Raw genomic sequence first — 27009 nt, 5'->3', positions numbered from 1 at the left:
AGGATCACTCCCTGTGAGTCACAGTCAAACTAAGAACTAAAATATTAAATCAAGGGCTTCTTTTCTATTGTATCTCAGAGGCATGTAACATTCACCCTCCATAACATTTCTCTATACCATTCATGCATTTCACCTAACAACGGATGGCTAGAACATACAGGACAGCCTTGGCTTTTCTGGAAATGGCCAGAGCATATGCCTGTCTTCATACACTAAATATTGAAGAACTCTTGGAGCAACCATGCAGGCAACATTAAAAAAATGTATTCTCAACAATGGAGTTGTATAACCGGGTCTAGTATGTTCACATAATTTTACTTATTTTTTATTACTATTATCTTTTTTTAACGTGTTATTTTCTTATCACCAGGTAATAATGCTATAGAATCTTTTCTTAAAATAACATAGAATATTGTCTCCAAACTTCAAATGTGCTTTTAGATATGCTTAGTTGAGTAGAAAATATTCCCTCTAGTCTCTTGTGGTTTTATAATACTATTGTCTTTACAGAAAGAGCAGACTGCAATCCAATATTCTTTCCAGGTTGAGCATTTAGTGATAACTATATATGCCTTAGTTTGCTTAAGTATGCATCCTTTGTTATTCAGATCCAGTGTTTTCTAAAGTAAAAAGGAGACCATATGTTAATCAGAAAGCAATAATACAGGAAGCTGTAAGAGTGAGATGAGAAAGGAAACCCCAAGGATTACATATTAGTCTCCGAATAATCTCATAATCTGGTACTTTGATCAACCTTTATAGCTCTCTGAAGGCTCCTCTTTACCTCTGAAGGATAAGAACAAACCAAGAGAGTGAAAGGAGGAAAACATGTAGATAAGGGAAAATAGAATAACCACTGAGAGACAGCCATTCACCTCTGTCTCTTCTCCTTAGTCTTGTTGTAGTGGGAAAAAAAAAAAAACAGAAATTTTGGAGCCAGATTAATCCAAGTTTGAATCTCACATCCGTCACTGTGTTGCCATATGGCTTCAGGTAGTTTACTTAGCTTCTTTGAGTCTCAGTCTGTTTATGGAACACAGAAACTACTCCTTCCCTGGCAGAGCTCTTGAGAAGATCGATGTTAGGTAGGTATGGAGCCTGACAATAGAACAACAAAGAAAAGCTGTTATTAATGGTCGCTGCCACCACTTCTTCATCTGTTCAACTTTCAACAATATTTATTGATTACCTCTCTGTGGCTGGAACATAGTGAAGTCTTAAGAACAGTGAACAGATAAAAAAATCTCTGACCTCAAGAGGTTTATGTTTCATCCTTTGAATACCACAGTAATCACAATTTCATCTCTTACTGTTCCACTGAAATTCCTCCAGCAAAGTCACTATTGCCCTATCAAATATGATTATCTCTTTTTGGTCCTTAATAAGATGATTGTGTAGCATCTAATAATGTTGAGCAATTATCTTCATGATGTTTAAAATATGTATTTCTCCTGATTTTTGTCTACCCACTGACTAAAGTTTTTCAGTCTCTGTTGCTAGTTTTCTTCTTCGGTTACTCCTTTAATTGATAGTTCCTAGAGCTCTGACTTTTGCCCTTTTTCTTTTACACTCTCCACTAGCAGCCCTTGATCTTTTCAGAGGCACAGACTCCTTCAAAGACCTAAAGAAGCTCGGCTCCCTCTAAGGGGGAAGAGAACCTACTTATAAATATACAGGAATTTACATGCATTTTCAGGAATTTCACAAATCTTCTTCACTCTCTGCAAAACCCATCATTGTACTCCAGTTGAAGGGATTCCAATGGCTTTAACTCTTTGTTAAAGACTCTCAAATTCTGGCTGGGCACGGTGGCTCACGCATGTAATCCCAGCACTTTGGAAGGCCAAGGTTGGCAGATCACTTGAGGTCAGGAGTTTAAGACAAGCTTGGTCAACATGGTGAAACCAGTCTCTACTAAAGATATAAAAATTAGCCCCAGCATGGTGGCGCATGCCTGTAATCCCAGCTACTCGGGAAGTTGAGGCAGAAGAATCACTTGAACCTGGGAGGCGGCAGTTGCAGTGAGCAGAGATCACTCCAGTGCACTCCAGCCTGGATATCAGAGCCAGACTCTTGTCAAAAACAAACAAACAAAAAAACTCAAAACTTGATCTCTCACATACACAAACCACTTTCTTTTTTTTTTTTTTTTTTTACTTTTTAAATTATATACATTTTTTTTTTATTATACTTTAAGTACTAGGGTACATGTGCACAGCGTGCAGGTTTGTTACATATGTATACATGTGCCATGTTGGTGTGCTGCACCCATTAACTCGTCATTTACATTAGGTATATCTCCTAATGCTATCCCTCCCCCCTCCCCCTACCCAGCGACAGGCCCCAGTGTATAATGTTCCCCTTCCTGTGTCCAGTTGTTCTCATTGTTCAATTTCCACCTATGAGTGAGAACATGCGGTGTTTGGTTTTCTGTTCTTGTGATAGTTTGCTGAGAATGATGGTTTCCAGCTGCATCCATGTACCTACAAAGGACATGGACTCATCCTTTTCTATGGCTGCATAGTATTCCATGGTGTATATGTGCCACATTTACTTAATCCAGTCTGTCATTGATGGACATTTGGGTTGGTTCCAAGTCTTTGCTATTGTGAATAGTGCCAGAATAAACATACGTGTGCATGTGTCTTTATAGCAGCATGATTTATAATCTTTTGGGTATATACCCAGTAATGGGATGGCTGGGTCAAATGGTATTTCTAGTTCTAGATCCTTGAGGAATCGCCACACTGTCTTCCACAATGGTTGAACTAGTCTACAGTCCCACCAACAGTGTAAAAGTGTTCCTATTGCTCCACATCCTCTCCAGCACCTGTTGTTTCCTGACTTTTTAATGATCACCATTCTAACTGGTATGAGATGGTATCTCATTGTGGTTTTGAGTTGCATTTTCCTGATGGCCAGTGATGATAAGCATTTTTTCATGTGTCTGTTGGCTGCATAAATGTCTTCTTTTGAGAAGTGTCTGTTCATATCCTTCGTCCACTTTTTGATGGGGTTGTTTGTTTTTTTCTTGTAAATTTGTTTGAGTTCTTTGTAGGTTCTGGATATTAGCCTTTTGTCAGATGGATAGATTGCAAAAATTTTCTCCCATTCTGTAGGCTGCCTGTTCACTCTGCTGGTAGTTTCCTTTGCTGTGCAGAAGCTCTTTAGTTTAATGAGATCCCATTTGTCAATTTTGGCTTTTGTTGCCATTGCTTTTGGTGTTTTAGACATGAAGTCCTTGCCCATGCCTATGTCCTGAATGGTATCGCATAGATTTTCTTCTAGGGCTTTTATGGTTTTAGGTCTAACATTTAAGTCTCTAATCCATCTTGAATTAATTTTCGTATAAGGTGTAAGGAAAGGATCCAGTTTCAGCTTTCTACATACGGCCAGCCAGTTTTCCCAGCACCATTTATTAAATAGGGAATCCTTTCCCCATTCTTGTTTTTGTCAGGTTTGTCAAAAATCAGATGGTTGTAGATGTGTGGTATTATTTCTGAGGGCTCTGTTCTGTTCCATTGGCCTATATCTCTGTTTTGGTACCAGTACCATGCTGTTTTGGTTACTGTAGCCTTGTAGTATAGTTTGAAGTCAGGTAGCGTGATGCCTCCAGCTTTGTTCTTTTGACCTAGGATTGTCTTGGCAATGCAGGCTCTTTTTTGGTTCCATATGAACTTCAAAGCAGTTTTTTCCAATCCTGTGAGGAAAGTCATTGGTAGCTTAATGGGGATGGCATTGAATCTATAAATTACCTTGGACTGTATGGCCATTTTCATGATATTGATTCTTCCTATCCATGAGCATTGGATGTTCTTCCATTTGCTTGTGTCATCTTTTATTTCATTGAGCAGAACAAACAACTTTCTTGAGCAATAGACCTTTCAAATGACTTATTGGACAAAAACCCACGTGAATGCTCTCAGGCATCTTAAATTAAAATTCAAAATTCAAACTAAGCATATTATTCTCCTTAAATTTGCTTTCTTCCTGGGAGGAAGTATCTTATGAAAAAGGGAATACTAGTTTTAAACCAAACAGAACCAGATTTAAATCCAGCCCCAGAAGCTTCAGTAATATACTTCCTCTTTGTGCTTTCGTTTTTTCATGTATAATATGAAGATAATAATATCTCAATTTTCTGCGTTATTGAGGATTAAAATAGATATTGAAAAAATGCCTATCCACATAGGATATATTCTACAAATATCCACTTTTTACTGGATTCCCAATCTCAGTAAAAGGAACTCCATTTGCCACATATCTCAAATCAAAAATGTAGACGCTGAAGATTCAACTTGTCCTCTTTTTCTCATCAGCAACCCATGGATAGCTATGCCATATTGATTCCTTAACTCTCCCCTTCCCTTAGTTCAGGCTTTTTGTGTTCTTCCTCATGGATACTACAAGAGTCTCCTAACTAGTTGATCCAATTGCAGCCCAACACCCTTCCCATCTATTCTCTGAGCTGTAGCTAGAGGATCTTCCCAAGACACAAATCTAATAATGGCATGACTGCTTAAACCTGCTCACTTACTTCTCATTGCTTCCAGATTATATCTGCTTTAGCATTGCACTGAAGACCAATTATGATCTGGTCCCCATCTACCTCCAACTCAATCCCTTGAACTAGTTGTGGATCTCTCCAACTGCCCACAGTCTTTTGGATTCTATTCCTCTATTCATGTTGCTTCCTTTGCCTGAAATGTTCTCAATCCCCTACATTTCTTCAGGCCACATGATAATGAAGCACACAGGCCCTTAGAAGATTCTAGCATATACTCTTGGACTTCCAGCTCCATAACCATAAGCTAAATAAATTTCTTTATAAATTAGTCAGTCTGTGGGATTATAACAACATAAAATAGACTAAGACAATGACTCAACTAGAAATGTCAGATTCAAGAATCCAATCAGGGCCATATAGTGTTAGTCTATACCTGTACCATTACATACAACATTCTGCCTTTATAAAATAGCATCAGTAGTGGTGGTAGAGGTCTTCAGGCTAGTAACTCCTGGACATAGTTAGTTTGGAAGGATAATCTAGAATTCACTTTTCAAATTTAGAATTTCTTCTCAACTCTAGTTTCCTATCACTAATGTTTGCAAAGTAAAGGTCTCAAATCACCAGCTTCTTTGGCACTTTTCTGCTCTCTTCATCACTGAACAACTTGACACCCACAGACTTTAACTAGGAATCATGAAGTCACAACAGAGAAACAGAGCTGCCACCCCTTCCTTGGTTGTGCCTTATATCTAGCGTTTTCTGTAAGAAAATATGCTGCTCTCCTTCAATTTCACATCTCAGAAATTGAGAGAGAGTCTGATGACTTTAGTAATTGGCCTACTTTTGGAGCAACAAATTCCCAGCATAAAAAAGAATCAATTAAAGAAAAAGACAATTTGAAGTCAAAATGTTTTGACTTCCATCCCACAACTGACCGGCTGTCTCCTACTACATACAGGAAGAGGAAATAAATGTACAACATGAGGATTCTGGGGCAGGGATAATTTCCTAAGATTAAGGTTCTTTGAGTTATCAGATGGTTTCCAAGGAAAGTCCTAGAATTCCTTCTCTGAATATCCTTAACAAAGACATTCCAAGATATTCTCCTTTATCTGTGATTGAGTATTCATTGATTTGAACAGCTGCAGGAGTGTCAGCCTGTGATTTGTAAAGCCTACTCATTCGGACATCACCAATTTGTGGTAACCAGACAGGAGTGGAATGAAGTTTGCTCTATGTTATTAACATAGAACAGCATTTCTTAAATTAACTGTTTATATGATTGTGGGGAAATGCTCAAATAACCTAGCAGAACTATTTTCAAATATCTTATAAAAATACAATTGCCAGCAATTATGCTTCTAGATATCTACTCAACTGATTTGAAACATGTCCACAGAAAAACCTGAACTTAAATACTTAATAGCAGCTTTATTCACAATTGTCAAAAACTGGAAGAATTACAGTGTTCTTTAATAGGTATAAATGATGGTACATCTATACATTAGAATACCATTCAGGGATCAAAAAGGGAGAAATAAAGACCAGGCATAGAGGCTCATACCTGTAATACTAATGCTTTGTGAGGCTGATGTGGGAGGATCCCTTGAGGCCAGAAGTTTGAGGCCCCCTTCTCTATAAAAAAAGTTTTTACAATTAGTGAAGCATGATGGTGTGTGCCTGTAGTCCCAGCTACCTGGGAAGCTGAGGCAGGAGGATTGCTTGAGCCCAGGAATTTGAGGTTACAGTGAGCTATAATCGTGCCACTGGACTGCAGCCTGGGCAACAGAGCTATCAGACCATCTTAAAAAGGAATCCATAAAAAGACAGGAATGAACTGTTATGCCACACAAAAACATGGATGAATCTTAAATGTAGCTATTACTATGTGAAGAAAACAAGTCTGAAAATGCTACATACTGTATTATTCCATTTCTATGTCATTCTGGAAAAGTCAAAATTATAGAGATAGTAAACATATCAGTGGTTGCTAGAGGTATAGGAAGGTGGGAGGGTTTACTAGATGGAACAAAGGGGATCTTTTTAGAACTGTAACTTTTCTGTATGACACTGTTATAATGGTGGATCCATGACACTATGTATGGATTTGTCAAACCCTATAGAAAGAAAATTTAAAGTGAAAAAATGTTTTACATCTATCCCATTACTGACCAGCTGTCTGCTACTAGGTACAGGAAAAGAAAAAAAATAAATGTGCAATATGAGGATTGCACAAAGAGAACTTAAATGGAGGAAGATTTTTTTAAAAATCTTAGGAACTCAAAGAATCCCAGTAGGTAATGCAGATTGTGGCAAAAGATTACAACTGTATTAGGAGCATATAAAATAACTTGACCGAAGCCAGGTAGAGGTAGGATGGAGGGTTGCTGACTTCAGCTGAAAATAAGTGGAGTCTATAAGATTAAAAGCAAAAGAACTATCCATAAGCATTGTACTCTAATCGGTAAATCTGTTTCTCACAGGTATACCTGATAACAATTCAGAAACAACTATACATGTACTCTGAATATGGGTTAACGGTTCTGAATCCATTATACATGTAACCTGTAATTGCACAATTAGGTAAATGGATGGCAGACGATGAGAGCCAAGTGTCTCACACTGGAGTGAGAGGTTACAGACAAGCAAGGGGAGAAGGCTACAATGATCCATGTGGTGCTGGAATTGCACTGAAGATAACAGCTCTAATACTTGAACCTAGAACTCCTGTGTAGCTGTCAAAGATACAGATGGATACATATATAAATACTTACAGATATGCATATTTAGTCAGGTTAGCATATGCACGAACATTTCCTTGCTCTGTCAGCTGAGAGGGTCTAGAGGCAACAATATCCCAAATGTCCAAATCTTTATTTCTAATATCATTTTCCATTAGAAGGACCCTTGGCTCTTTGGGGAAGTAGCTGATTCTAGGATTGGGGCAGGGAATATACAAGATGAGCCTGGAGCATCTTACAGAAATTAAGAAAATGCTCAAGAAAAAAATCCATAAACATAAAAAGAGGAGGGTGTGTCAAAAAGACACAAATGCCAACTAAAGGAAATCTCAATAGCCAAAGCTGGAACCAATATGAACAACAAAATAAAGTAGTATTGGATTATAACCCAAAATGTAAAATCAATATCCATGAGTCCATATTGACATAAATGATTGAATACTTAAAGAAATGCAGGAGTACAGACAAATCTCCCATGCAAAAGAATTCCAAATAATTTATGAAGATACTCTGTCCTCATAAAGGTGGAGTATAACAATTTCCCATTTCTACAGTTGGGCTGCACAGAGTGATGCCCTTCCAAAGAGAGAGTAACTTCACAGTGGAGAAACCTGACAACCCCTACATTAACAAGGTGATAAAGGTTAGCATCAACAGTAATAAGTCATGTTGATAGTATATACCCTTGACATGACGTGATGAGAAGATCACTTTACCTTACCTCTTAACAAAAAAACCTATAACCTCAGTCAATGCCTGAGAAAAATACAGGCAAAACCCAATTGAAGGACATTTGACCAAATGACCGATAAGTCGCTTCAAAATTATTAAGGTTATCAAAAACAAGGAAAGTCTGAGAAACGGTCACAGTCCAGAGAAGCCTGGAGCGACATGGTGACGTATTCCGGACAGGAACCTGGAACGGAAAAGAACACCAGGCCGAAAACTAAGGACAGCTGAAATAAAATATAGGCTTATGGGCTTTAGTCAATTTTTAAAAAACGTATTAGATACATGAAAATGATATACGATTTACAAATCCGTCGCCTAATATTTATTTATTGAGCATATCGAGAGCCTGGCACTGTGGTAGGGATGGGAACACAGAAAGAGGTAAGTGTCCTACGCTCAAAAACAGCGAGTCATGAAAAATAAACAACTATGACAAAAAGAACAGAAGACTGTATCTCCTGGAGGCAGTAAGAAAGGCTTAAGATGGGAAGACTATCAAACGCATCAAGGAGTTCATGAAGGTTAATTGACCGCCTAACGCAGGTTGGGAGCCCTCCTCTCCATCCACCCAAATCACCCTCGCCCCACCTTTTCTCCTCCCATGCGTTTAACCCAGTGACAGGTCGGTTCCACGTAGGCCTACTTTGCGCGTGCGCATCATCGGTTCGGCGATCCTTCGCATCGACGCGCTCAGCAGCAACTTCTTCTGCCTGGTCACCGCCAGCGTAGGCGCTACCACAGCTGCAGTCGCCGCCGCCATTTTAACGGCAGGAAGAGTCTGGTTCTGGGACAGCTGGGGACAGTGGTGGTGCCTGGTACGGACGGTTTCCGCCCACGTTAGCCCCTCCAAACTTGCTCGTGTTAGGGCTACAGCCCTCGGTATTGCCTGTATTTTCACTGGGTCCCTGTCGTTGTCCCCAGCCATCCTGTCCCTCTGTCTTTAGTCTCTTTTCTGCTTCCTCATCCTTCAGCTTAGCCGGAAGCTTTGCCTGGAGCTGTTGTTATGCAGCCCCAACCTCTATTAAAGCAGCCGCTTCGATTCCCGGGACTGAATTGTGGCCGCCCAGCCCCCATTCCCCGCCCCGATCTGGTCCGAGTTTATTTTCCGCGGCTGTAAACCGGAAGGGCTCTGAGCTGCAGTGCCCGCTCCGGGCCGGGGGATCTGTGCCCGGTATGGGGGCGAGTTCTGGCCTCCTTAGGGTACGGGGAGAGCTTGGACTTTGGTCCTGACGTGGTGGAGGACACACCTCCGAAGTGGACGTTACCTCAGTTGTCTGTTGTTGGAGTTTAATCGGTCACTCGTCTGTTTTGTTGTGTTCTTTCCCAGGAATAACTTTACCAAAGGAAAGCTATTTTGCGAACTGCCCTCTCCAGTGGAGATGGCCAATGTGAGTACATTATCTCCTAAGAATCAGCATAGTAAACTAGTTTGGGAATGTTAGGAAATGAAAGAACAGGTTTAATTATGATGGCATTGGGTGGCATAGTGTTAGACAATGTATCAAAAATGTCAGGGGAAGCAAGTGGTGTGAAATTGTGTTATGCTTTGAAGGTGGTAGCATTCTTTTCACTGCAAATACACTTATACAATTTGACTTGTACAGATGTGGAAATTCAAGCACCCTTTCGGTATTTTTAAATACAGCGTTTCAGTAAATATTAGAATCTATGTTTAGGCCCTTTTTTATCTTTTGGGTTAGCTAAACTGAAGGGTGTTTTTTTCTTTTCTTTTCTTTTCTTTTCAACAGTTTCTGTATTGGAAGTGACCTTCCAAATCCTACAAAATAAGAACAGGAGATACTCTCACACACCAAAGATATTTATTGACTGTAACTTTCCAGTGATTAGACACATCCTATCTATAGAATTCATATGTAGCGGTCATAAGACATATATAAAAACAGCTACAATTAAAGTATAAAGTAATAATTTTTTTAGAACGTACACAAAGGTGCAATGCAGATTCAAGGCTTTGTGGAGAGGAGTTTGGGATCACTTCATGAGGGAAACATTTAACTTTTGAAAGGTTTGAAAGATGGGTGAGATTTGTATAGTCTAAAATATGAGCGGGAAGGACAGGAAGGTATATTCATAGAACTCCCCACCCCGCCTACCCCTCTGAAAAATTAAAAAGTCATTGCTCCCTGCTAACCTAAATGTAAGATGTGTGAAAGAGATAAGTGGGAGATAAGGTTGAATTGTGAGGTTGGTACCAAGTAAATGAGAACCTTGAATGCCGAACTCAGTAATTTAGACTTTATTCCTTAAATTGTGATTATTCACTTAGAGCTGTGTACTAGGAAGACTTATATGGCAGCAGTTAGCCAGGATGGTATTTCTGTAATTGAACATGATATATTAAGTCTAAAGTGTGACTGTAGAGACAAGTCATAAGAGTAGATTACTAGTCTTGGCCAAGTTCTACGGTGAATTTTTGCCTGCCCGTAACCTGCACAGAAAAAGAATGCTGTAAAAGAAGTATGTGGCACTTTCAAAGGAGAGAAATTAATTGAAGTAGAATAGAAAGCTATTATTTGACCTGGTTTTATTTTGGTTTAAATGAATAAATTATAATAGTTCAGTAGGGAAGATCCTTTTGTAAGTCTTTTGTTAGAAAGAAGTTCATATTAAAGTAAATTTTAAGTTTCAGTATCCAAATGTACGTTAACAATTTTTGTGCTAATTTATATGGATTGTAAATTCTGGATGGATGTTACTAATGAAATATGCAGATAGGTGTTTCATAACAAGGGGCAAAAATGTTGATGTTTCAGAGTCTAGACAGGTAAATTAAGATGCCTTCATGGGGACTATGACAAAGCCTTGCTGTTAAAAGGGGAGCAGCCTTCCCTTAGCCACAATGATTTGTTGCTAACTAATGCCATTTGGTTATGTGAGTCCAATACTGCCAGGTCTTCTGAGTTTTCAGGAAGAGCCAAATTTCTGGACCTTTTGTGTAAATATTTCAATTACTCAATGTTTGTATTTAATTCAAATATCTTGCAACACTGGGGGCTGCAAAAAATATCTGGATAGATTTGGATGCACTGCATAAACTACCAGTTTTTAGTTTTTGTACAGACTGTATTTTCTCACATGATCAAAAGCAGAACCTAGTCCAAAGGCAGTGCACAAAAGGCACTTTCTTTTTATATACTAATAAGGATTTTAAAGTTAAAACATAATAGCATGTCATCTTCCTAAGTCTAGAAGTTTGAATTTAATCATATATAAAATATGTACTTACCCTCAAACTAGAATGAAGTCTCTGCTGTAATTTTGTCTTGCTTTTTGGCAATTACTTTTTATTATGTTCACCAGCTAAACCAGTCATAAAATCTGTCAGGTGGTCAGAAAATACTCCACTTCCACAATTAGAGATTTGAGGTTTTGTTTTTTTTTTTTGAGATGCAGTTTCACACTTGTTTTCCAGGCTGGAGGGCAATGGCAGGATCTCCACTCACTGCAAGCCTGGCTCCTGGGTTCAGTTGGTTCTCCTGTCTCAGCCTCCCGAGTAGCTGGGATTATAGGCACTCACCACCACGCCTGGCTAATTGTCTTTTTTTGTATTTTTAGTAGAGACAGGGTTTCACCATGTTGGCCAGGCTAGACCTCAGGTAATCCACCCGCCTTTGCCTCCCTAAGTGCTGGGATTACAGGCATGAGCCACTGCACCCGCCCAAGATTTGAGAATCTTACAGGTTAACGGGTAAGATTTGAAACAGATTAGTACTGTCATCAACTGTCCCTTTCAGTAGGCAATTTAGATACTGGTTTATTTTGCCATTAAAATGAAATTTGGTGATTGGATTTTCTTAGGCTAGGAACAAAACTAGTAATTATGTAACTTTTGTTAAAAGTTGTATCACCAAGAAAAGAATGTCAAAATATAATCTAATGGCCTTGATAGACAGGCTGAAATAATAATTAATAATAGGCAATTTTTGAAATAATTTGGATGATCTTCCTTTTGCTTCTGTTTTTTGCTTGTGAAACGATGTGAATGATCGCAGATTGTAGATTAATCATCCTGGAACTAGTCCTAATAACAGTGTATAGAATTGTTATGGAAAGTAAATAAAACAATGTATATGTAAAGCACTTACTATAGAACTTGGACCCATAGTGTCCAACATCAATTGATTATTACTGTTACATGCTCTCAAATATTGTCCCCTTCAGGTAATCTTTTATTTTGCTGCTGCTTATTTTGAGCCCTTGCTGAAAATATTTTTGGAATTTGAAATTTTAGATTCCTTTAGATCTTGGGTGCATTCTCTTAAATATCTTTAGTTGTAAAGGTAAATTTGTAATATATAAACACCCAAAAGTCTGAGTTTGTTTGTAAGTAAAAAGCCAAGTAATTACCATTTTTGTTTCTTTGGGCATGTTGGGTACAGACCCCAAGAGAGGCTGTTTAAATTTTAGGCAGACAGAATTCTTTGGAGACACGTATCACCAAGGAGGTTATATTTATACAGGTCTTAAAAAGTAAGAATTTGCTAGAATTTTCTAGAACGATAAGGAAACAGTATCTTCTAGAAGAAATCTTACGGCAGTATAAAGAATGAAGAGAAATATGGGAAATGTCGGGGAGATATTTTTATGTGATTGAAGAGTAGAGTAAGGGAAGTGAGGGGAAATTTGTAGGAAATTATGTCAGAAAGACAAAAAGACCAGTTAGGATGCACTCTTATACTTAACGGTGAAAAGGTGGAAGGAAAAAATAGGTTGAATTTTAGAATACTGTACTTTGTGAAAGGGAAATAGAATAATTCTCAAGTGTTAGATGGCTGGATTTTTCCAATATCCTAGTAACTAATTTTCACACCACCTCTCTACTGCTCCTCCAGTCCATTTTTTATACCGCCCTTAGTGGTACATTTCTTGAAACAGCCTTTGTTTTTGCCAGTTTACTCTGACTCTTTCCTGCCTACAAATTAAAATTCTGACTATCTTGATGTAACAAGCCCTTTACCATCTGAGTTAAATATACAGTCTTATATAGTTGCCCATAAGTTCAATTTCAAACCTTTTTTTTATTGCATTCTTATACCTACCCTCACTGAATTTGTCACTCTTTGAAATATGTCTCTATTCCTTTGTTCCTGAAAGTCACTGGTTGAAATGCACCTTTTCCCAAGCAAATTTTTATTGTCTTCAAAGCTTAGTATATCCTCCATGAAATTAATTACCTTTTCTCCCAAAGATTTCTTAATAATTATTCAAATCTTTTCATAGCATTTCACAGATGAATTGGTGTTTGTTCTTAATATCTTTTTCACTAAACTGAGAGTTGCCAGTGTGTGTGTGTTTTTTAATACAAATATCCGGATAGTGCATATTTTAGACTTTGTGGGCCATAGAATCTCTCTTGTAACTACTTAACTGTGCCATTGTGGTGGGAAAGTGACCATAGGCAATACATAAATTAGTATGGCTATGTTACAGTAAAACTTTATTTACCAAAACAGTGGGCTGTATTGGGAAATCATTCGCCAATCCCTGCATTAAATTGTTCTGACCCAAGTACTTTGTGAAAAAATTTATGAATGAAAGATATTTACACATTCATCCATTGTAATACGTGATCTCACAGTCTAGTAAGTGAACATACAAGTAGAAAAAAAATGTACCACAAAGAGATGTGCTGAAATGGAGAAAAGCAGACATTGCCGTGAAACCACAATGAAAGGACAGTATGGGAGAGAATTAGTATAATTTATAGCAGTAAAAGAAGAGAGGAAAGTTCGAAAGTGACAGATTTTGGTCCAAAGAGATGTTTTGAGAGTTCTTTATTGAGGATAGAAGAATCTTCTTCGTTGTGCTACCTTTTTAGTGTGTTTAAGTAAGACAACTTTTAGATGTCTATTCTCTCATGTGTGACACTCTTGAATTCTAGCATTTATTGAAAAGTACATAGACTTTTACCCAAACTAACTCATTACTTGTTTTTTTTCAATATTTATTTTTAGTTTTAAAATTACAAATATACATAATGCTTGTCATATAGTAGGTGTTCAGTAAAAGTAGAATGTTGGTTTTTAAAAGAACCTTGCAGTGTGAAGATTTGCCAGAGATTGTCTATGTAAGTATAACATTTATATTCAGAAGAAATAATTTTAATTTTGTGTCATTTTTAGGTGCTTTGTAACAGAGCCAGACTGGTTTCCTATCTCCCAGGATTTTGCTCTTTAGTTAAAAGGGTTGTCAATCCCAGAGCCTTTTCGACTGCAGGATCGTCAGGTTCGGATGAGTCTCATGTGGCCGCTGCACCTCCAGATATATGCAAGTGAAAGTTGTTATTGCTTTACTTATAATTGTTTCAAAACATTTCTAGTTGTATTTCCTCTAATATTTCTTCTTAAGGCTTAATGGATTTTTCTGAAGTTGTGTTTATTCTGTTGAAAATGAATCACAGCTCTGCCTAATTATATTTATGTCAGAAAGCTACAGTATAAAAAAGGAAGAAAGAATAAGTACTGGTTTCTAAAACTTCTTAAACTTTTTCTATCTTCAAACATAGAGTCTTCCCTGAAACAAATCTCCTTTTGGTCCTGTTAAACCATATTATTATTTCTTCCCATTCTTTGCTAAATTTCATAAGTGTACCTTGTACTTTTTATGTGTTAGTGTTTATTTAACTTACCTGCTTTCTACAAAGTCTATTTCTTCTCATCTGTTTGGTACACCGCTACCATGCTAATCATTCTAAAATATTTTAACCACATCACTTTCTTGAAAAACCTGTTACCTTTCATTGCTTTCAGCAGTAGTTCCCAGACTAACGTCAAGCCATGAAGCATTATTCAAGGTTAAAAAGAAAAAGTGGGGGTAGGGGGGATAGTCTCTGTGGTAGGTAAGTTTGAGAAATGCTATATGCCATATTCCTGTCTTGGAGGCTTATAATGCACACTAAAATATTAAAGACTCTTAGAAACTTAACCTAATGTGTCCCAAAGATATTGGACATGGAATCGTTTTTTCGTGGCACACATTACTTACAGTGTAATTTAAGTTCACTTGAGCATTCAGAGCCGTCCATCCTGCTCAAGTTTTCTAACTCTCTGACTACTCCCCAATTTACATCACCTGAAGACTAACCATATATTTATAATAAATGAAAGATTTGCCATTCAAATTATGTAAGGGATTGGTATCTGGAATATATAAAGAATTTGTAATAGATCAATAGGAAAAGACAACCTGAAGGAAAAATCAGAAAACAAAAGGACATGAATAGGCCTTTCCCAGAAAAGAAAACCTAAAATGACCAGTAAACATACGGTCAAATCCACTGCCCAAATCTACTATTAATATGGGACGTGTGTTTTCTGTAAAGAGAACTAGAGATTGTTAGACCTTTAAAAACCATCTTGTTCAAAAATAGCTAACAGGTTTTCTCTTGGGAAGTGACTTGAGTAGTCATTAGTGGCTGTCTGTATAGAGCCTTGTTATTCAACATGATCTGCATCAGTATTATTTAGGAGCTTGTTAGAAATGCAAAATCTTGAGCCCCACTCAAGACCTGTTAAATCAGAATCTGCATTTAAACTAGATCCCAGATGTATCTTAAGTACGTCTTTAGAGTTTGAGAAGCATTGGACTAGAGTTTATGTTGAGAATCTTGAGACATCGTCTGGGTTCAGCAGGAAATGGTTCCATGATTGATGGGCGATGTATGCCCTAAGTGTGGAAGAGGGATATGGTGGCTCATGATCTAGGAATGAGGCAGCCATACTGACATAGCCATTTTCAGTTACTTAGTTCTCTGACAGGATATTTTTAAATATCTATTTTTATTGCTAAGTAATAAGCATAGCAGTTGTCCCTGTTTCTGTAAGCCCGGATCGCTACTCTGGGTAATTTTTAGTTTAATTTTCTACTTTATTCTCTTCTGAATCTTTTTGAATTTTTTGTAAGTTAGTATTGTTTTTAAGTTTTAAGTGAATAAAGTAATGTGGTTTGTTCTGTATTTGCAATCCATGTTAACTCACGTGGCTGGTAAACAGAGCATTAGGTCACGTGATGCATAATTTTTTTCCCATTCATGTTTTGTGCCACCAGATAACAGCAGCAGAATGACCCTCTCCAGACGACCATTACTAAGTTTAGCGTCTTTCATTTTAGATCTTCTCTTTACTTAAAAACATGGGCCTGGCACAGTGGCTCATGACTATAATCCCAACACTTGGGGAGGCTGAGGGAGGAGGAGACCTTGTCTCTACCAAAAATAAACAAAATTAGCTGGGGCATTTTGGTGTGCACCTGTGGTTCCAGCTACTTGCGAGGCTGAGGTGGACCGCAGAGGTCAAGGCTTCAGTGAGCTGCGATCACACCACTGTACTACAGCCTGGATGACAGAGACCTGTCTCAAAAACAAAACAGAACAAAACAATACACAAATATGAGGATGTAAATGTTATTATACATGCTGTTCTTTGACTTAGCTTTTTCTTTTAATGCATTGTATCCTGGATTTCATTCAGTGTCAGTATGTAAAGGTTTATTGTCTTCTTTTTAATGACATTCAAGCATTTCTTAGTATGGATTATTTTATTCAGTCTTTCCCCTAATAACAGACTTGCCTGTAATCTGTCAATCAGTTGCTTTGATTAGTGTTTTGGAAACAATAGGAAACTATCTATATTCACACAGGAAAACAGATTTTAAAGATCTTTTAGATAAAAATATACATAATTTTAAGAAGAACATTCTTTCAGTCTACCAATATACTTGACTATTAAGGAGAAACTGTTCCTTTTGTTGTTTCTCTTCAGGCTCTCGAACAGTGTGGCCTGATGAAACTATGGGACCCTTCGGACCTCAAGATCAGAGGTTCCAGCTTCCTGGGAACATAGGTTTTGATTGTCACCTCAATGGGACTTCTTCACAGAAGAAAAGCCTGGTTCATAAAACTTTGCCTGATGTTCTAGCAGAACCTTTATCAAGTGAAAGACATGAGTTTGTGATGGCACAGTATGTGAATGAATTTCAGGTAAATTGTTGGTAACATTTATTGTGGTTTCCTGATTGTTAATGCTATATTACTCTTGATTATTATAAGCATATTACTTTTGTTGAAAAAGTTAAAAATCAATTCGAATACCTGTGTATACAAAAACAGCATATATAGCTTTGGAAGACTTGGCATTGTCCTCTACAAAGTGTTTGCTATATAATTTTTGTACTGTAGATTATAATATTTTTTAAATATTTCTTCAAAAATATGTTTTTAAGTATAGATATAATGTAATTATATCTATATACTGGAAATTTAGGTTTCCTGTTTTTCACTTTTAATAAATGGCAATTAAATTTGTACATGGATCTGATTCCAACTGGTTCTGTATTCCTCTAGCCATTTAAAAGCTTAAGAAAAATTTGAGATCTCTGAAATTGTTCAGATATAATAATAAAAAGGACCCAGTTTCATAAGTTTATTTTTTCTTAAATAATTTCTTAAAGGTTGGTTTTTTTTTCTTCATTTTTAAACATTTTTAACTTGCATTTGTGATTGTTTAAAGTGGAAAGCTACATGCAATTCAGGGTTCCTGTCAAACCCCTGATGTTTATCATTTTTCATATTTTTGCATAGTTTTAGGCTGAGTTTTTTTTTTTTTTTTTTAATCAAAGCCATATTATAAGCAGCAGCAATTCCTTACTTTTGAGTTATATTAGATGACCTGACACTGAGACACAGTTGACCAGTCCTATGTTTTTATCAGATAATTCCTTCTCAGCCTTCTTGGCTTCTTGTTCTTCCTGTCTGTCAATTAAATTACATTTCCCCTAAGTTTCTGTCCTACAACTTCTCATTTGAATCACCCCTTGGACACTTAATCCGTTGGCTCCTCCACAGTCTATGTTTTTATAATTTCTAATTCAGTATTTCTCTTTCTGACATTTCCAGTTCTATATTTCTATATGCCTACTGAACCATCTTTGTTTGGATGTCTCGCAAGTCCCCAGATTTTGTGTGTTTAATACTGAAGTAATATTTTTTTTTTTTCCCTTAAAAACCTGTTCTAACTCCCGTATAACCAATACTGTTAGTGGAATAACCATCCTCCCCTTTCTCCTAAGATAAAACTTAGAACACCAACCTTCTCTCTCCATCATATCACTATAAATAATATAAAAATCACATCACTTTTTTCCTCTCAAGTTGCTCCTAAAATATTAGTGTCCTTTCAATTCTTTGCCAGAGTTCAAGGCCTGTTTGTCTTACCTGGATTTTTAGAGTCATTATAGCATGACACACAATGAAGATAGAATAAATCTGGGTTCAAAGATTGACTCTGCAGCTTACTTAATTTTGTGACCTCGAGGAAAATACTTAACCTTTCTAAGCTTCTGTTTCTTTTTTGTTGTTGTTGTCGTTTTGTTTGTTTTTTTGTTTCGAGATGAAGTCTCGCTTCATCTCGTTTTGAGATGAAGTCACCAGGCTGGAGTGCAGTGGTGCGATCTTGACTCACTGCAACCTCCGACTCCCTAGTGCAAGTGATTCTCCTGCCTCAGCCTGCTGAGTAGCTGAGATTACAGGCGCGCACCACCACACCCGACTAATTATTGTATTTTTAGTAGAGGTGGGGTTTCACCGTGTTGGCCAGGATGGTCTCGATCGCCAGACCTCGTGATCCGGCTGCCTCGGCCTCCCAAAGTTCTGGGATTACAGGCGTGAGCCATCATGCCTGGCCACTCCTGTTTCTTTATATGTCAAATGAGGATAGTAATAATCTCTAGCCCACAAGATTTTTTTTTTTTTTTTTTTTTTTTTTTTTCCGAGACAGAGGTTTGCTCTGTTGCCCAGGCTGGAGTGCAATGGCACGATCTTGGCTCATTGCAACCTCTGCCTCCCAAGTTCAAGCAGTTCTCATGCCTCACCCTCCCAACGAGCAGGGATTACAGGCATATGCTACCATTCCTGGCTAATTTTTGCATTTGATATTGCTGTTTCTCATTGCCTGTAGACTAAAGTCCAAATTTCTTAATGCTGAATAAATGGCATTTCACAATTTTGATCCCTTATCCTTCCCACCTTATCTGCCACTACTTCCTATTCCCTCTGTACTCCAGCCACAACATACTTGCCATTTTTCTTGAATACAACATTCTGTGTCTTTGCACTTTATTGTCTTTTGCTGCACTGTTTTTCCTCCTGAATTCATAATCTCTATACCATCTATTTTTTACCTGTCAGATACATTAACTTGTAGCTCAAATATCACCATTTCAGTCATTTCCTGATTCTTCCCAGCAAAGTGTTTTTTCCTCATCTGTGCCCCTAGAAGACTTTATTCGTAACTCGATAGCACTTGTCATATTGAATTGCATTTATTTGCTTGTGCTTTTTTTTTTTATTAGGCCTGAAATCGCTGAAAGTAAGGACTGAATTTTTTACCATTGCAGTGCCTTCTCCTGTCATAGTGCCTGATGTATAGTAGGCTCTCAGTAAATTTCAGTTGAATAAAAGCCTCTAAGCTCTTCCTGTAGGAGAGGCTGTATTATTTAGTCATGTATCTTGTAAGTTAGTATCATTATCCCCATTTTACAGATTATAGAAGAAAAGATAATTAAATATATTACCATAAAATAGAAGACGTAACATTATGAGACACATTATGGCATTTTAGTTACTTAGCCAATTTCTGTTCATAGCAAGTTTTAGAATATCAGTATATTTATATAGTCATGATCTGCTGTATTCACATTTTTTGAACTTCCAAATCTTATATTCATTGTAGAGAAAAGTTTGAGTAAATGAAAAAACATCATTACCTCACCTCCCAGATAGATTATAATTATTTGTAAAAACAAACAAAAAGCTTTCTAAGGAAGACAAGTTTATAACAGGCAAGATACCGTTCTATTTGAACTCCAGATTTTGTTGACTTACATCCTTGTTCTCCTTAGGGTAATGATGCACCTGTTGAACAAGAAATTAACAGTGCAGAAACTTACTTTGAAAGTGCCAGAGTAGAGTGTGCAATACAAACATGTCCAGAATTGCTGCGAAAAGGTACGTCATGCTTTATATTTTGAAACACTGTTACTAATTTTTTAATATGTTGAATAATGTCCTCTATAGAAATTGGAATGCTCTATACCTTAATATTATATTTTACTGTATCTGGCTGTAAGTGATTACATGACCAAGATAAAGGCTTTCAAATGTCCTGTGACATCTGACCTCATGCTGCCATTAGATAGGAAGAGTAAAATTTTTATAACTTTTTTCCTAAGGGTAAATTAAAGTCATTTTTACTCCTGGGTGATTATTAGAGTTATAATTTTATGAGTTAATATAATACTGAAAAATCTTAGTAGGCATTTTTGAAAATTATATTAACCCCAAATAATGTGTAATCCTACTTACCCTTCAGGATTGTTGGTAGTAATATTTCAGTTCATCCAACAAAAGCAGAAGTAAACAAAACTAAGTTTAATTTTACCCTTTTCAAAAATAATATACATTTATAAAAATCTAATGCCACAGTAATTTTACTTAATCAGCATTTTTCTAAAGAAGTACTTTTAACCTTCTTTAAAAATTTGTTCTTTAAAAATCAAATTCTTTTCTACCTGGAATATTTATTCTTATTTGTAGATTTTGAATCACTGTTTCCAGAAGTAGCTAATAGCAAACTACTGATTCTGACTGTAACACAGAAAACTAAGAATGATATGACTGTTTGGAGTGAAGAAGTAGAAATTGAAAGAGAAGTGCTCTTAGAAAAGGTAATTCTTTCAATTGCTAATAATTTAATTTTATGGTCACTAAGTAACAGTGAACCAGTGTCTTAAAATGATGACTTTTTAAGGTCATTTAAAGGTCATTTCCACCCTTTATTCATTTTCCTCCAAAGTGTTGTAATGCTAAAGGACTTACCTTTTTTTTGAGAATAAAAGTGCTTTTTTAGTATCCTTAAAAATTTAGATTCTGTTTATTACTTTCCTCAATTTATTTTTTAAAAGTCTTATTTTGGAAAATTTGGAAAATGACAAAAAGGTAAAATTAACTCTTTATCCTTCTCCCCTCAGCCTCCCCCTCCCCCTCCTCCTCCATCTCCCCCTTTATCTCCCCATCTTCCCTTTCTCCTGGGCTTAGAACATGTCAAATAATGAGTGAAAATTATGCCAGCTCTCTCCAAGAGTAAACAGTAACAGTATGCAATACAATAACAGTATAATAATGTTTACCCACGTTTTTTTCTGTGTTTTGCTTTTAACCTAAAGTATGCTTTGACATGTTTCCATACTTACACATAGATATATTTCATTCTTTATAAAATCTGCATAGCATTATATCACATGGGTAAACCATAAACTTTTTAAATTATTTAAGAATTTTAACCAGGTGCAGTGGCTCCCACCTATAATTCCAACACTTTGGGAGGCTGAGGCCAGAGGATTGCTTGAGTCCGGGAGTTTGAGACCAACCTGGGCAATGTTGTGAGACCCTGTCTCTACAAAAAAAAAATTATCCAAGTGTAGTGTTGCGCACCTGTAGTCCTAGCTACTCTGGAGGCTGAGGTGGCAGATCACTGGAGCCTGAGAGGTCGAGCTGTAGTGAACCTTGATGGTGCCACTGCACTTCAGTCTGAGCAACAAAGTGAGACCTCCCATCTCTTATAAAAGAAGTTTCTTAGTCATTTATAAGTTTAAAATCCAACTTTTGCTATTATAGGCAACAAGCAGTGACAATCTTTTTACAAATACTTTTATGCATGCTAATATCTATAGATTCCTAAATAGAGAGTTGCTGAATCAGTGTGTATCTATCTACCTTTTAAATTTTGATAAGACACTTCCAATTTGCCCACCAAAAAGATTGTTCTAGTATATAAACTGTCATGCTAGCTTACCCTGGGTGTTAGCAGTTCTTTCCAACTCAGGTTAGCTAAGGGGTTCAAGTCACTAACTTGAATTTAAAAATCCCGTTAGTGATTTCTATGCAGGATATTAGGAATTATTTTATGTTTTCTTTCAGATTAGATATATGGTTTTTATTTGTAAAAGTATTGTAATTTACATATTCAGCAATATTATAATTTCACATTTAAATGTCATATAGCTGCTAATAGATTTTGTGTGGTTTTTAACAATCACAAGCATATTATATAGTGATTAACAAAAGTTATAGAGAGGCGTAGGATATTTTCTATTTACATATTAAAATAATGCTTAGTAAATATATACTCATCACTATCATTGAAGTGCTAGAATATTATCACATGTATATTGCGTTAGTTTTAATTTTTGGTCAGTTTAAGATTCTGAACCTAATTTGATAGTGACTCCAGTATAGTTCTAAGTTAGTTTCCTATAACCAGTTTCAGGGCTTTGAATGGCAACATGCTTCAACTTGAGAGTTTTAATTTGATAATGACTGAAGCTATTTTATTTTCTGTGAAAAAAGATTTTTTTGATTAAAGATTTCTTCGTGATTATTTTGGAACCACACCTAGCTCTCCAAGTAAATATTAGATATTTTATGGTTTAAATCTATTCTAATTTATTCCAGCAGATGTCAGTGTTGGTGAACAGAAATCCTAAGAAAAATACTTCAGCTTTGTGTTAATTTGAGATTCTTTCAGTTAACCTTTGTAAACATTTGATTGCATTGCATTGTTTTGCTCTCCTTGTAGTTTATGTATGATACATCTGTTCATTAAATTGAAATACATTCTAATGACTGTTTTCTAAGCCATATTCAGTAGTTTTCCTATTTTTAAGAATTGTGAGGATTAATAAAATACAGCAATAAATATTAAATATGGAAGATAACCTAAAGAATACAGTATTATCTTAATGGTTATTGTTAGTTTACAAGAAAGTATTAAGAGAGAAGTTACCTTAGGTCAACTAACTTTTTCTGGAAGGGGTGTTAAAAGACAAATTATCACAAATTTAAAGATCTAATTGGTTTTGATTTGAAATTCTAGAATCAAGCAACGCCTCATTCTGTAAAATAGATTGTTACAAACAGTTAAGCAGAGGAGGCTGGCTTTATACACGGCAAAGAGCTGGAGAAAGCAGCAATAGGAAACGAGAAGCAGATTATTCCTTTCAAAGTTACTTTCCTCATAGGGTTAAAACACAGGTGGCTTTCTTATGCTGGCTCAGGTAAACTAGGCCCATTCTGATTGGTTGCTGTGAATCTTGGTTTTTTTGTTGTTTGTTTGAAAACTAGTCTGTTTCAGAATTCAGTTAGATTAGGCAGTACCTAGCATGAGTGACTCCATTCTGGTTTGGTCTCATCTCCTGCGACCTAGTGCAGGAGGCTAGTCCAAAACAAGGAGCTCCCATAAAATTTGTTTAACAGGGGCCAAATAGTAAATATTTTAGCTTTTATAGGCCTTAGGGTCTCAGCTACCCAGCTCTACCCCTGTGTTGTTAAAGCATCTGTAGACAATATGTAAATGAATTGCCATGGCTGTGTCCACTAAAACTGTTTATCCAAACAGGCACCAGATCAGATTTGGCCCTTGGACAGTAGCTTACTAACCTCTGAATTACAATAAAGTCTTGATTTAAGGCTTGGACTTTTGGAGATCTCAGCTGAAATACCACAATTAGTCAGTAAGGTCTTTTCATTCTGGGTGGGTCGGAAATCCATGTCTCCCAGCACTGCACGACACATGATCTCTAGGCCTCTCGGAATCTTGCCTCATGAGTGCACAGCTCAGCCCTTAGCTAAGAAACTATGGTGAATAGTTCTGCAGCCTAACTCAGGAGCCCATTTTATGTATCTCCTTCATTTCCAGTACCTTGCCTTACAAATCCCAGGTGCCTCAGCTGTCTCGAACTCTTGCTTTCTACCTCCTCAGCTCCAGTGACAACATCATTTTGCTTGGGCTCTAGTTCTTTGCCCTGTGACAGGCAAATGTCCACAGACAGAAAGCTGGAGCAAATATGGGGATTTTTTTCATTTGTTTCCCTTCTCTCAAAGGTCTTGTCTCACCTGTTGTTCAGGGTGTAAAAATAGTTACCTTGTGTATTTTGATCAGTTTTATAGTTTTACAACAGGATTGCGAGTTCAGTACCTGTTAACTCTGTTACGGCCAGAAGTGGAACTGTGCCCTTGATTTTTTTGTTTTGTTTTGTTTTTTGAGACGGAGTCTGTCTGTCGCCCAGGCTGGAGTGCTGTGGCGTGATCTCGGCTCACTGCAACTTCTGCCTCCCGGGTTCAAGCAATTCTTCTGCCTCAGCCTCCTGAGTAGCTGTGTGCCCTTGTTTTTAAACATTCATGATCTCTTCTTTATTTCAACATTGTAATCTGGTCTTAATATTTGTTACTGTCTTTTCACTACTTAGACTTCTGATAAAGCTAATAAAATAGCTTATAAATTAGGATGGTAAGACCACAATTTTTATACATGCACATGGTAGTAGTAATTGTACACTATACAAAAGATAGAGAAGAGTATATAATGAAAAGCAAGTACCTTGTTTAAGTACACCATTTACCAGGTTATATTATTTTTATGTGTTTTTTCAGAATGATTTCATGACTATGTGAGTAGATAGATGTATTTTGAAGGACACACAAACAAGTAAATGTTTTTAAACAACTTTCTTTCAAACAAATGAATGTTTCAGATCTTTTCACTAAGAGCATTTTGTTTTCCTTTACCTATTTCTATTAAAATACCTATTTAGTATTTTACCTGTATCTGTTATCACCGTAATAATAGAAAATAGCAACCATAGTTGATAGTTTATGACAGATTCAGAAGTTAGTAGCATAGAACTGATTAGAAGTAGTTCATAAAGTAAGAAAGAATTCAAAAGAAAATGTGTAGAATTTAGTCTTTTTAAAATAAAGTGTTGTATTTACAATCTTCTGGAATGGTCAAAATAATCTTATGCTTTTATAGTCTAATTTGCTGTTGGTTTTTATTTTTTATTAATCTTGAGTTCTTTTCTGAAACAAGATAGTCACTTAAAATTTTATTTAAAAATAAAACAATCTCTAGTAATGCTATCTTTAAGCATATTATTTGACTTTCAATGCAGTTCATCAACGGTGCTAAGGAAATTTGCTACGCTCTTCGAGCTGAGGGATATTGGGCTGACTTTATTGACCCATCATCTGGTTTGGCAGTGAGTAATTATCATTTGAAAATCAAATTATGTGAAGTAGAGATGATTTTTATTATAAAATTTGTTTTTAACTTTGGTAATAGATTAAGACTTTTTAAAAATCTCACAATTTTACCCAAATAAATACTACTGTGAGTCACTGGAATTCACAACTTTTGAGAGACCTCTATCACTCACAGTTAAGTTTCTCCATCACTTCAATTTTTTTGATTAGAAATGTTTTTACTTTCTGTTCTCACTAGTAGATATTATATATTTGAGTTGCATTGCATAAGTGTGTTTACTTTTTATAACTTGAAAACTATAAATTGGTACAGTCTAGTTTCTGTAAGGAAGAAATAATTATTATTAGAGTATTAATTGATTAAATTATTGATTAGATTAAATTATTAATTGATTAAAATACAGGTGGTAAAAATAAATACTTAGACCAGTAAATTTTTGGAAATTAACATTTATAAGGTTATACTTTGAAGAAATAACTGAACTACCACTGTAGTCACATTTTATATATCTTTCAGTAACAAGTAGTAATCAAATCATTTTCTGAATCTTAAGATAGGAATATATACCATTTCTTCTCAAAGTCAAATAAGATATCGAGAAATGGAAAACTTGCTTGGTCTTTAGTTTCCTTGTCTTGAAAATGATGGTGAACTATAGATAATTGTCTAAGGTTTATTCCATCTTTAAAGGATGTGCAATAGTATGTGTTTGATTCTAGGTAACATGAAATTTGCTAGATCATTTCACATTTCCGGAATGCATAGGAATTGGGGAAAAGGGGTGTTAAGGCAGTTTAAGTGTTGCATGTGACTTTTTACTTACTTAGTTTTTTAAATATTTGGAATATTAAAGTAGATAGGTGTCATGTTTACCTAAAAATTATTACTAAAATGTCTTTCTTACTAATGAAAATACTTCATTTTTATTTCCTTAGTTTTTTGGACCATATACAAACAACACTCTTTTTGAAACTGACGAACGCTACCGACATTTAGGATTCTCTGTTGATGACCTTGGATGCTGTAAAGTGATTCGTCATAGTCTCTGGGGTACCCATGTAGTTGTAGGAAGTATCTTCACTAATGCAACACCAGACAGCCATATTATGAAGAAATTAAGTGGAAATTAGCAGAAATGTCCATTTATTTGCTGTACTATTTGTATGTGATCTTTGGATTGATCTATAAACACTGTCATACTAAAGTTTTTAAAATAGACTTATTTCTAAGTATTTATTTCAGCATTTATGAATTTACAACATTGGCAAGTGATTTGGGACTTTAACATTGCAAATCTTCGTTATTCATATCGTTGAATACACATTGAGCACATCCACATTGTATGGGATGTGGTAATTAGCTTGTAACCAGGGTATGATCTGCTATTGTTATTTCTCCCCGTTTTTGGAAAAAGGCCTCAGTTTTAATTATTTTCTTCCCAAAATAAATCACACATTTGGTTACAATAATGTGTGTTTTCATTACAATATTTTTAAAATACCATCATTATTGATTCTTAAGTTTCTGTATTAATCTTTTTAAAGTTCTTTTTAATAATGCAGTTGAGAATTTTGGATTCATTGTAGACTTTACTTTTTCAAATTTTCTATTATCTTTATTGTCTATTAAAGTGTTGTGGTACCAGTCTGAGTATTACTTTGAAATAATTTATGTTCAGGAAAAGAAGAAGAAGGATAATATATCTTTAAACACACGAGTCTTGTCCTTATCCCTACTAAAAAAGGTAATTCTCTCTTAACTCCTAAGTTGAGACAGATAAATAAAACTATGCCTTAACTGCCAAATCTATTTTCAATTTTAGCAATAGGCAGAAACTGCAGTACTTTACAGAGGTGCCTCATTTGAGATGGGGCTTGTTTTTACAGCATTAGAAACTTCAAAAGAATTATCT

General features: G+C 36.1%; 2 protein-coding genes across 6 annotated transcripts in view; one reads left to right on the top strand and one right to left on the bottom strand.

Moving 5' to 3' along the window:
- The window catches only part of LOC144333309 (uncharacterized), a 263646-nt gene extending 254333 nt beyond the window's left edge, over positions 1 to 9313 (bottom strand). For 2 of the 4 annotated variants that reach the window (XR_013401867.1, XM_077956552.1), the window contains exon 1: positions 8627 to 9313. Coding sequence is in view for 2 of the 4 variants with exons in the window: in XM_077956552.1 (XP_077812678.1) it covers positions 8627 to 8908 (282 nt within the window). In the remaining 2 variants the exon portion in view is untranslated. Of the gene's footprint in view, positions 1 to 542; positions 1099 to 8571 lie in introns of those variants that run through there. The other 2 variants (XM_077956551.1, XR_013401866.1) reach the window with 2 other exon arrangements.
- MMADHC (metabolism of cobalamin associated D) lies at positions 8721 to 26741 on the top strand. Of its 2 annotated transcripts, XM_015110081.3 has the most exons (8): positions 8721 to 8798; positions 9311 to 9371; positions 14127 to 14271; positions 16764 to 16981; positions 19900 to 20005; positions 20594 to 20724; positions 25006 to 25092; positions 26033 to 26741. In XM_015110081.3, the coding sequence occupies exons 2-8, from the start codon at positions 9363 to 9365 to the stop codon at positions 26225 to 26227; spliced, it is 891 nt and encodes a 296-aa protein (XP_014965567.1). In that variant the 5' UTR covers positions 8721 to 8798; positions 9311 to 9362; the 3' UTR covers positions 26228 to 26741.
- The last annotated feature ends 268 nt before the right edge of the window (positions 26742 to 27009 follow it).

This window comes from Macaca mulatta, chromosome 12 (genome assembly GCF_049350105.2).
Source record: "Macaca mulatta isolate MMU2019108-1 chromosome 12, T2T-MMU8v2.0, whole genome shotgun sequence".
In the NCBI taxonomy this organism is placed as follows: Eukaryota; Metazoa; Chordata; class Mammalia; order Primates; family Cercopithecidae; genus Macaca; species Macaca mulatta.
The sequence above is the reverse complement of the archived record's forward strand: the minus strand, read 5'-3'. Positions and strand labels throughout refer to the sequence as shown.